We start from the raw sequence: 12,217 nt of genomic DNA on the forward strand, positions 1-12,217 counted from the left end.
GTTGGACAAAACAAATTATTATCACCTTAAATGCACTATTCCTGTAGTTAAAAGGGGAGAGGAGGAGAAAAAAGTGACTAAGCAGCTTAACACTCCGGTGAGTGTTTGAAACAGCTCACTAACTCCGCTGCTGCTGCACCTCATACATTCACTAAACACACACATTCACACAGGGGATAGGGAAGTGCCTTTTCATAAGGGAATGGAGAGGCACCAGGAAAGGGAGGTGGGTAGGATCACATATCTAGGCCTGTTGGGTGGGGGCCCAGCCTCTCTATTGATGGCTGGGCCACCATGTAGAGTACAAATACATCAGGAGCGGTCGTGCATGGCGGGGCGGTGGGTCTCTGGGAGTGTGGGGGGTGTTGCTAGGGGCTCTCTTTGTGGGGTCTCTTGGGGGTGGGGGTGCAGTGCCTTGTGGTTTGCACTGTCCGGTGGGTGGCGGGGCCTGGGCTGCTGTTCTACTGGACGGTGGCTGGTTCGTGGGCTGAGGTGGGGGGCGCTCCCCGGGGGGCTTTGCCTGGGGGATCGTCCATGGGAGGTTCCCAGTCCAGGGGGGTGCTCTTGGAGTTTCAGATAGTCATAGTAGAAAATATTCTGTGGGTCTTTAAAACCAGTCAAAATGCTCAAAAACGGCTGACACTGAGTGGGGTAGAAAATCTGAAAATGGCTGGCACTGAATGAGTTAATAGTGTTCATATTATTAATATTGCACATATTCGGACTTGAGGAGGTGACCAGGGTTTTCCACTGAAGCCACTTTCGGCCGATCCGAGCATTTTTAAAAAGCGATGGAAGCAGCTCAGCAGCAGTATGAATTGGAAGCAAGGGCAATCATTTTAAAAAATGCCCCAGTTTTTTAGACTACGGAGGCCAAAATTGCCTCCATGATATTTTCCTAATTTCATACTCTGTATGACACTAAATATCTGCTTCGGGTTAACACATACGTTGTTTACACCAACCTCTATCCACAAGGTTCAGAATGTATTAATGCACTATCAAAAAAAATAAAAATAAAAAATCATGCCATTTAAAGTTGAGACAAACTGTTTTGCCTGTATGCTAAACGTGGAACTTTTATCAGGCCTTAAATGAAAAGGCACCCAAGAAAAGGCTCAGTTTTGAGGCTGAGGAAAAGCTGCTTCCATTTGGAGTGTCCCACCTGTTAATAAAAGTAGTGAAAACAAATTTTCGTATTGGGAATAAAGTGCAGCTAGAAAACTTTAACAAGTCATTTGAAATCCCCCTTGGGAGTGATAAAATAACAACCTCCCCAGCCAAAATGTAATCCCGTAGCATTTTTAAAAAGAGAACTTTGAATGAGAAGAAACAAAAAATACAAAATTCACATTTAAAAAAAAGAAGAGGTTGTAGCTGGGGTCTATCATGTTAAGTATGTGTTTCAAACTTGTTTTTCAACTGTTTGTAAAAGGATCATATCTTTCGAGCCACATCCATAATCCTTTTCCATGTAGCTCCAGCCTTTCCATAAGTGACGTGTCATTTCCCTGCACAGCACGCAGAGGTTGAAACAAGTTGGTTGTGCAGCAAAGTCAGCAAAGTCATACCATCTCCAGACAACTGACCTGCTCTTTCCTTCTTTGACGTGAAATCATGTTTATTTTCAGCTGAAACCATGATTATTTGTTTCTTTGCTTGGGTAGCGCTTATTACTACGGTGGCCTGGAGGAGCGCAGCCCAAAAACGGCCCAGGAAGAGAGTCTTGTGCCATGATTTCACATGATTAAATGGGAAAATAGATTTTGGCTTTTTAAAAATTCCCCTCAATAAATAATTCAATTTCGATTTTATTTTGATTAATCATGCAGCCTTATGGTTAAGTAAGTTTAATTTTTATTGTGCTAGTTCAATTGCTTAAAAGAAAGATTAGTATAATATACGAGAGTTTTAAGGGCTGAAAGTTATTCAGAAATTGTCTTAATGGAGGATTTGTCCTTCTCTACAAATCACCTGCTAGAATCCCTACCCTGCATTGTCCTTGCTACCTGAATTGATTGCACTAATGTCCCGGTCACCTATTTCTCTTTCTCTGTCAATCTTTGAAAGGATATGTTAGTCAGCTAACCCAGTGTGCTATGCCACCATAGTGTGTCTGTGTGTGCTTGTGTGCATCCACAGATGTTAAATAAAGAAAAAACTGTAATTTTCCCTTCTTTACTTGCTTCTTTAGCTCCCTCTCTAGGGGTCTGACAACTGTAAAGGTTGCTGTACTGTGATGTGAAAGCTGAATCTTGCTGGTGGCCTGTGTTTAAAAGTACAACACCCATGTCTGATGCATTTGTTTGCTCAACAACCAAGCATGAAGGTTTAAGGCGACCTTTGGGTATACTTGTGTTAAAAATATCTGTGCATTTTCATATAAAATCAAATGCTTTTGCTACATTACCCACATATATTTATGAATATGTTATACTGTATTGAAATATTAAAGAGTAACTAAACCCCCAGATTTAGGCAGGAAATGCAAAAGATACCTTGACTATGAGGGGGTCTCATGGAGCAGTTAAGACATGCCCAGTCTATACTATAAAATCTATACTGACCACATACTCAATATTCACTATATCTCTATTCTCTCAATTCAACCTCCTCACGACAGTTCGCAAAGTAAATTTTTACAGGAGGGGTGGGGCCAACAGTGTTGGTTTGTGAGTAACAAGTTACTAAAAAGTCACAGACCACCATTCTCAGCCAATAGCAAAATTTGAGCACAATAGCCATAGTGGACAGTCAATAAGCTAAATTGAAATACTTGGAAAATGATAAGAGTGTTGGATAAGAATCAATCAACAACACTACTTCATACCCAAATACATTTGTTTTCAGCAGAAAACAGTGGGTTTTAGTTACTCTTTAATATTTACAAGATAGTATTATGCACTGCAGTGATTTCTTACTTCCTTTCCTTCATCCTCTCCTCTAATCTTTTTTTTCTCACCTGTGATCAGGTTTACTCGCCTTCGGAGCCTCAATATGTCCAACAACCACCTCAGCCAGTTTCCCATGGCCATCTGTGACATCCCATCTCTGACAGAAGTCAACTTCAGCTGTAACTACCTGGCCTCTGTCCCCAACTCTGTGGGTGCCATGACAAAGTATGCAATACCAAGAATTAATTTCAAGCTAAAGTTCTGCTCTCTCCTATTATGTAACACTTTCTTAGGTTATTTGTATTGGTGGTACTTTTTGCTCACATTCTTGTTCTATTTTTGTAGAACTAGTAAAGTGCCCGTCAGAAGTATGTATTGATATAGTGGGAGCTTAAGTAGAGTTGTCAATTATGGCCAAATGAGTATGTGTTTGAAGGTTGGATGTACAAAGAGGTGTACATACTCTGTAGTCTGTGGTGTTATAAAGGGGTATATTTGCGGGTGCAAAGTAAAATAGCATGTGCAATTTCCTTGGTTTAATTCTATGGGACATGCACATGATAAATGGATAAATAAAGTTTGCACCAATGTTTGCTGGACTTAAGCAAATGGATAATAAATGCCATCCCCTGTCCTTAGACCCTCCTTTGTCAAGGAAAAACAAAAAAAAAAACCCAGTGGGAAAATTAATTACACACAAAATGTCTTGTACATCCAAGGTTTGCATTAGGTTATAAACATGTGCTGAAAATATCAGCGTTTATAATTCCGTGTTCACGGAGAAATGTGCATGTTTTGCTGTTCGCTTTGAGCACAGGCGCTGCCATTGCCCGCCAATAACTTGAATGAGAATACATGAAAGACAAGTACATAGTAGGAAAAATTATATCAATAGTTAATATAAATGTTAAAAACAATATACTATAATATATATATCCACTTGTTTACAAAATGAGATTCTTTAAAATGTGTGTTATCACTCATTCATCCCATCATCATGCGCTATAGTTGCTTTTTCATTGTGTTCTGAGCAAAATGTTGTAGTCGTACCAAGGGAGTACTTGGATTCAGAAATAAGAGAAAGGAGGTACTTGAGCCAAAAAAGTCTGAGAACCACTACTTTAGGGCACTTGATATAACACTAATGATTCTAATAATTCTACACTAATGAACACACTGATATTTAGAGCTGACATTAACCAGGTCTTGGTTAGAATTCAGAGCAAAGCAACATGTAAACATTTTCCCAAAGTAAACCACAGATTTGCGTGTGTCACTGGTAAGAGGGTTCATAGCCAAATATGAGGTTAGCTCAATTGTATGGCTTAAAAACAACAACATCGCAGATGATATAATAAAGACTTGGTTTTTCTCACTTTTTATTTCATAAAATACATCTTATAAGGACTATCCATTGTTGGATCATTGATTTATTTATTAAAGTGATCCTTCTCTTGTTTCTGCTGGCTGAGAAATTTTGTTAACCTTATTTTAGACGACACTCTCATTCTGCTTACCAAAATGTTTGCCCTTTTGGTTATAATCCAAAACTTTTACAATTATGTGATGCAGTGCATTTACCCAATCTAAATATTTTTTATGTGATGCTGTGAATTTTTTAGGCTTTGAATGAACTGCAGAATCAGCCCCCCTTAGTTGTCGAAAAGCCCCCTTCTCGCTGTGTAAGAGTGTCAGAAATATTTACCAGGGGCATTATTTAGAGGAGAGACTGAATTATTGACTAAATTTAAAGAGCATTTACTAAAACAGAGCTACTCTACAGCACAGAGGGTTGGAATGCTGCTTCTCAGCTAGAGGGTCATGGGGTTTTTGGACCTTAGTCTCACAATGAGTGTAGTTTTTCAAAGTTCACGGTTTCCTCTCACAAACCAAACAAGCATGACGGGTTAGCTACAGTGTAGCGTGACTGTTAGAGTGCATGTCTGTTATTGCTTGTTCATGTGTGTTAGGCTTGCAAAGTACTGGTGACCTGCACTTAATGAGAGCTGGCATAGATTTAAGCACCCCATAGCCCTGATCAGAATAATCTTTTGTTATAGAGATGAGTTATGACTTGTGTAGTACCTCTTTCACATTGAAGCTTATTCGTAGTACAGTAGGCTGGCTTTAGATTCCTCAAAAGGTCAGCATGGTATTTGTCCTGCTGCTGCCACCTGCTGGTCATTTTTTACACTGCCTGCAAATGGAGCTCCCGCATGTGGTCTCTGGCATCTTTAATGGCATTCATGTAGGTAGCCACTTATCTGCTATCTCTTTCACAGTTTGCAGACACTATTGTTGGATGGCAACAACCTAAGAAACCTGCCTGATGAGTTGGGTTCCCTGCTGAGGCTAAGTTACCTGGGCCTCTCCTTCAACCAGTTCACTCACCTGCCCCAGGTGCTTGAGAGGTTGGCCTCCATGGAGAAGCTGTGCATGGCCGGCAATCACCTAGAAATACTCAGACTGCAAAATTTCAGGCTTCTTCGTGTCAAGCACATAGACCTAAGGTAAAGCAGCCCATGAAAGATTTTTCTAATTAATTCAACTTTATTAGAAGTGAGTACCTATACTAGATTAAGTTTCACAATTTCTTTTTTATTTGTTTTTATTGATGATGTAAACAAAAACACAAAGATAAATCCAAAACTTGTGCAGAAAGGCAGGCATCAAGGCACCAGAAAATAAGTTCCGCATGTTGGTTCCATCAGATGTCTGAAAAGCTACAGTGAATGGGCTTAGGTGACCATTTAGAGGAGTGGATTTCAGTACAGTGTACCTTGCTGTTGCTTCTTTCTTCCTCTCTGCTAAATATATCTATTTACTTACTTGTAAAGGACAGAGCTAACCATTCCCCTTCTTCACTTCACCTGTCAGGCTAAACAAGATCTCCATTGTGGTGCCCGATGAGCCCGACTTGCTGAGGCATGTGACCCAGCTGGACATAAGGGACAACAAACTGACAGAGCTGGACGTCTCAGTCTTTCCCAGGCTAGAGCTGCTGCACTGTGAGAGGAACCACATCACTAGCCTGAAGGCCAAGGGCTGCCTGCTCAAAGGCCTCTATGCCTCCAACAACAGTGGGTTTAGTGCATGTGCTGTTATAAACAGTTTTGAACAATGACACTCAGTATAACCCTAATCTCTATCTCTTGAAACCAAATGTGAAATTATATTGTGTATTTGTACACTCGCTGTCAACGAGCACTAGACAGCGGTACATCCTGGACATGGCACCAGTTTATCGCAGGGCAAACACACACACACACACACACACACACACACACACACACACACACTACCATTCCCTTTATGGACAAACTAGAGACCAGAGACCATGCAAACTGTACACAGATATTGTGCCATAACCTTCTTGCTGGGAGGCAGATGTGCTAACCACTATCCCACCGTGTGTTTATATTTACACACACTGTATCACTGTGATAAAAATAATTAATATCATGATATAATGTGTTATAGTTAAAATTATCTGTCAGCTCTTGTCTGTAGTCTTATCACATATCATCTCCAGGCTGTCATTGCCATCCTGCCCCTCCTAAATGCTACCTCCTGTTCTCTACTGTTATGGTAATAGTGTATGTCTCTTCTTGCTGAAGGTTAATATGTTTATATTTCTCCCTATAGAGCTACGACTGCTTGATGTCAACCCTGTGCCTTCCAATCTCAGTTGCATGGACATCTCGAGGTGAGAGAGTATATGCACCCACACTGCTGCTTTTTTACACTACTGTAGCAATAAAAGCTGCATTGGAGAGGAAAGTGTTAATGGTGTTTGGTGTTAGTCATCTGTCTGCACTCAGTGAAAGGATCGTTGGATGTGTGGTGGTGAAATACAATATTGAATCAGACAACCTGACTTTTAATACATCTGATCTGATGACGTGGCAGCACTGGTGGCTAAATAAGCAAAAAAAAAAAAAATGGAAACAGCATTTTTTAGTTGTTGAAAGTGTTACTTATTGACCTAGAACATGTGTCAAACTCAAGGCCCGGTGGCCAACTCTAGCCCTTCAGAGCATCTGATACGGCCCACAGTAGAAAGTGAAAAACGATTGAGAAAACATGAATCATTGTGTAAATTACCAAATAATTCAGTTGTAAATTGTTGTTGAAAGAACTCAAAATGTTTCTTAAATCCTGCAATTTTTCCACAAATCTCCCCAAATAATAATAATAATAATTTGATCAAAAAATAAATAAATCAAAGGACATTTAAGTATCTATTGCTTAGATATTGTTGATGCCTTCCATACTTTATGTCTAATTTATAAAGTACAAACTTGGGCACATTAATGTTGAAATTTTTAGTTTTCCCGCCTAAAGCCTGCAGCTCACTTGTGATGGTCCGTATTTGGCTATTGAACTAAAATGAGTTCTTTCCTGACCTGAAGGAATTCACTAAGCATAATAAATCTCATAAAAAGTTCAATTACTTTTTAAAAAACTTCCAAGACTTAAAATATGTTTGAGTTTGAGCAGGATTTCTGTGCATTATAGATCTCAGTTCACAAATTGTTCATAATTTATCATCATCACTCTTTTCCCTCCTATAGGAACCATATGGAGTCACTGCCAGACTGGCTATGTGAAGCAAAGAAGCTAGAAGTTCTTGACATGAGCCACAATCTCATCGCTGAACTCCCAGCACGGTGAGTGTCCTGCCTGTTAGGCCTCAAATGGAGTCGAGCACAACACTATTCTCACTGCCATTTGCAGGCCATCTATCCCCATAGAGCCCTTTTCTTTTCCTCCATTACAGGTCAGGTCATTACAAAAGTACCATTTCTTCATCTTGCCTTTGACTGTCAAGCATTGTTTCTTCTTTCCCTGTTCATTTCTCTGCCCCTTTATTGTCTTTGTTTTATCTTGTTCGCTATAAGTGTCCAAGTGATTAATTTAATCTTCAGACATTACTGTTCTTTGGTCTCATCATCCATCCATTGATTGAGTGTCTTACCTGTATCCTTTTGCTGCAGGTTGCTGTGTAACAATGGCCTGAGAAAGCTGAGTGCAGGTCACAACCACTTGCAGAAGCTTCCTGAAAGAGTGGAGCATCCTCTGCTGGAGGTTTTGGATGTGCAGCACAACCAACTGGCTGAGCTTCCCTGCAATCTGTTCTTAAATTCCAACAGGTAGCTTTTACCAGGGTTCAGGTCAATTACAATTGTAATCGCATGGTTGATAATTAATTATGATTATGACATAATAATAAATGTAATTGAAAGAATCTGTTGCAGTTGTAATCGGAATTGATTTGTAATTGAGTTCAGATAATTGACTTTGTATTTGTAATTGGAGATGGAAATTTAAAATGTATAAAAAACTGTCAATTACAAATTAATTAAACGCAAAACCGAGAAACCATGTTATAGTTTTGTCTTACACATTAGTAGTTAATTTTTAGAATACGTTTCATATGAAGTTTTCCTGTTAGTTCTCCTGAGGGCAGTAGGGCCGAGAATGAAAAGTGGCTTCTGCCTTATGCCAGTTTTTTCTCTCTCGCTGTCTCTCCTTGAGGATCATTACACAATTTAAAAAAATAAATAAATATAGGGGTATACTGACAGAAAAAAAGGCTCAGACGCCCATACCAAAATTAATATTTTCAATATTTTCATTGATAAGGAAGCCTAACAAGATAAAAATTAGATCAGTTTTTCCCAACTAGGGGTACGCGTACCCCTACAGGTACATGAGCACATTGCAGGGGGTACATGGAAAAATTAAGAATTTATTTCCAAGATAATAAAAAATATTCTCAGTCCTTTCACAAGTTCGTAAATAAAATAGTACGTGTGGGCAATGACTTGTTTTTAAAGTTTAAATGCCTTAAAGGAAACATCATTTTATGTTAAATAAGAAGGTAATGCCTGAATATGAATTGTTCAACTTAAAAGATGAAATAAAATAACTTGCGTTGAATATTCAGTTGTGTTATGTTCTACTTTTGGAGAACCATGAACACGTATGAGTGAAGGGGTACTCATGGTATGACAAAAAGGTTCAAGGGGTACACAAGACAAGAAAGGTTGGGAACTACTTAATTAGATGATAGATACAATTTTTAGTGTATTTTACAGCTGATTTAAGACATAGGTCAAACTGAACCGTTATCATTAGAGATGCTAACACAAGAGGAAGGTTACATTTTATGGGATTATTTATTAAAGACTCAGTAATTATGATTAATTGTAATTGAACTTTAATAATTGAGGACATAATTGTAATTGACTTTCAGGGGGAAAATAATAATTGTGATTTTATTTGTAATTGGGAAAATTCTGGTCACTGTAATCATAATTGAGCTGTAATTGAACATATACAATTGTAGACATAATTGTAATTGAAAATGTAATTGAACCCAACCTTGGGTATTTTTATGAGAAAGTTATGGTCCTGAAATCATAAAGACATTTACTTTAAAAATGTTGATGGTTTTACCTATACAGTACATGTTGAGTTTTAATTTTATCTTTATAGTATCTTTGGCCTTTTGTTTGAACTTCCAGCCTGCGAAGTGTTAATGCATCTGCCAACAAGCTAGAGCATCTGCCCCCATCCACCTTGTCAGAGGACAACCACAGCATCCTGCAGGAGCTCTACCTGACTAATAACCGCCTGACAGACAAGTGTGTGCCAATGCTTACAGGACACACACACCTACGAGTTTTACACATGGCCTACAACCACCTTCAGACCTTCCCAGCCAGGTAAAAAAGCACAAATTCAAATTTATGGAGTTTATTTTTATTTTTTTCTTTGCTTATTTTTTTACTGTACAATGTGGTGATAAAATTGTAAAATTTGTAAATGTACTTTATTCATAAAGTGCTTTTATTTCTACTGTGAAAACTCCAAACTTCAGGTAGAACAATCAAATAATAAATCTATATAATATACAGGATTTTGTTTTAGTTTTTTGCTGCATTTTTAGCAGATTACTCCTTTGATTCAATCAGGTTAATGTACAGTATGTGTGTTTCATGACCTGTCATGTTTTTATTCTTCAGCAAAATGGCCAAGTTGGAGGAGTTGGAGGAAGTTGACTTAAGTGGAAACATGCTTAAGACTGTCCCCACCACTATCATGAACTGCCGACGGATGCACACACTCATCGCCCACTCTAATGTCATCGAGGTCTTCCCAGAAGTTATGCAGTTGCTGGAGATGAAAGTGAGTCACCTCTCTGTGGATGTAGAAATATTTGACTGTAATTGTAATTCTATGTGTCTGTGTGAGTAATGAAATGTTATTCTGTATCGTCAGTGTGTGGATCTGAGCTGTAACGAGCTGACTGAGATCACTCTACCTGAGAATCTACCCCCGAAGCTGCAGGAACTGGACCTGACAGGAAACCCTCGACTCAACCTGGATCACAAAACCCTGGAGCAGCTAAAGTACGTGATAGTGAGGAAATGTTTTCATATAATATGGGGTTGGGCAAAGTCTGACTCACAGGCTTTTTTTAACTTGTGTAAAGTAATCTGTCAAGCTTTAGTATTTAATATACAGTATGTGTTTTGAGAGATTTTTTTGCAAATAGCGTTTTAACGTATTATGTATTGCAAGAAATATCAAATTAGATCTGCTGATTGTCTCAGAAATCCTGTAAAGCTTATTGATCAAATGTCTAACAAACTATGATGCACTCTATATGTTACAATTTTTATCTGAACCAAAACTAAAATTCATCAGTGATCATTCCAAAAAGATCAGTCAGTACTGCACACACGTGTATTACTGAGCCATTGCCGCCCATGACCTTGTCATAAGGTTGTCACTGGTCCTTCTCGGACGCCATGGCTAAAAGAGCTGCATCTTAAAGGACAGGTTCTGATCCTTCACACTGTTCCCTTAAAGCAGTGGTTCTTAGTTTGGCTGTGTAATGTAGCTATCCCATGCTTTAACAAGGGCCAACATCACACAAAAATAATCAGATACATTTTGTGTACATGTCAGTGGTCATAAAGGTCATAAATATGGCTGATCCATGCATGTTTCAACAGGATATGTGTGTAGGTTTTAATTATTTTCTGGTTTTTAGTAATATTCGATGTTTCCGCATTGATACGCCTCCGACCTTCTCCTCCAATGAGGCAACTGGAGGGCCTGCTGTGTGGAGCCATGGTTACACCGAAGCTTCAGGTGTGAAGAACAAGTAAGTTCAACTTATTTGTCAATGTTCCACTCTCTCTGCTGTCGTCATCCACTGAAGCTTCACTAATACAAGCCTTAGGAGAACGCTAATGGCCAAACAAATGTGACTCTATCCGGTGGAGTTATTGATGCATTCTCTACATTAAAACATGCGTTGTGTATATTCTGATAAAACAGAATACACACAATATAGGCTGAAATGTTATACTGCTTACTGAATATTCAATCCAAAGCAAATATTTCAGCATGTATAAAGGTGGTGCCCAGGTAGCAAGATTTTGGGGTTCTAGTATATTACTGAACTGTTATTCTGTATGAGAGGCTCCTATTGCTTATTTACGGTGCTCATACCTCTTCTATTCCAGGCTATGTGTTGCAGCTCTGTCAGTGAACAGCTTCTGTGGCAGTCGTGAAGCTCTGTACGGTGTGTTTGATGCAGACAGGAACGTAGAAGTGCCCTACCTCCTGCAGTGCACTATGAATGATGTGCTGGCTGAAGAGATACACAAGACAAAGAGCGAAGAGGAATACATGACCAACACCTTCCTCGTCATGCAGAGGTTTGTGAATCAAACATGACAGGATTTATTTATTTATTCCATCCATCCTTTTTCTGACCCGCTTGCTTCTTTTTCCAGGGTCACTGGGATTTATTTATTGATTTTTGAGAATTATTAGATTAAAGTTGCTTTGATGTTTTTTAATGTCAAACTTTGACTTGATTTTGATAAAAAACCAAGTGTTTTTTAGAGATGTGCCAGTCCATTCTACCCTGGTCTATAATGATTGTCAAGAGCGCTGCTCAATGTTTATGGTAATGCATGAAATTACTAAAGCAATGTAACAATAATAGGTAATAAAGTTGGGAATTTTATTTCAGTTTGTATAATAAACTATTGTCTTATGGCTTTTCAGGAAACTTGGGACGGCGGGGCAGAAGCTGGGTGGCTCTGCAGCTCTTTGTCACATCCGACATAACCCTACAGACCATGGTGGCTGCTTCACTCTCACTGCTGCTAATGTGGGCAAGTGCCAGGCCATCCTGTGTCGTGACGGAAAAGCCCTGGCCCTCTCTTTGCTCCACAACGTAGGGTGTGAGGAGGAATACCGCAGGATCAGGCACTACAGGGCAATCATTACTGAGG

At 39.1% G+C, this 12,217-nt stretch overlaps 1 protein-coding gene across 1 annotated transcript in view; it reads left to right on the plus strand.

The window, feature by feature from the left end:
• phlpp1 (PH domain and leucine rich repeat protein phosphatase 1) overlaps positions 1–12,217 on the plus strand; it is a 105,394-nt gene that overhangs the window by 90,772 nt on the left and 2,405 nt on the right. Inside the window, exons 5-16 of the mRNA XM_028441310.1 lie at positions 2,973–3,119; positions 5,177–5,404; positions 5,772–5,974; positions 6,540–6,600; positions 7,469–7,564; positions 7,892–8,047; positions 9,425–9,625; positions 9,926–10,088; positions 10,182–10,312; positions 10,960–11,073; positions 11,438–11,632; positions 11,988–12,216. Coding sequence (XP_028297111.1) covers positions 2,973–3,119; positions 5,177–5,404; positions 5,772–5,974; positions 6,540–6,600; positions 7,469–7,564; positions 7,892–8,047; positions 9,425–9,625; positions 9,926–10,088; positions 10,182–10,312; positions 10,960–11,073; positions 11,438–11,632; positions 11,988–12,216 — 1,924 coding nt within the window. The remainder of the gene's footprint in view (positions 1–2,972; positions 3,120–5,176; positions 5,405–5,771; positions 5,975–6,539; positions 6,601–7,468; positions 7,565–7,891; positions 8,048–9,424; positions 9,626–9,925; positions 10,089–10,181; positions 10,313–10,959; positions 11,074–11,437; positions 11,633–11,987; position 12,217) is intronic.

The sequence above is a fragment of the Gouania willdenowi genome, unplaced genomic scaffold (assembly GCF_900634775.1).
Source record: "Gouania willdenowi unplaced genomic scaffold, fGouWil2.1 scaffold_215_arrow_ctg1, whole genome shotgun sequence".
In the NCBI taxonomy this organism is placed as follows: Eukaryota; Metazoa; Chordata; class Actinopteri; order Blenniiformes; family Gobiesocidae; genus Gouania; species Gouania willdenowi.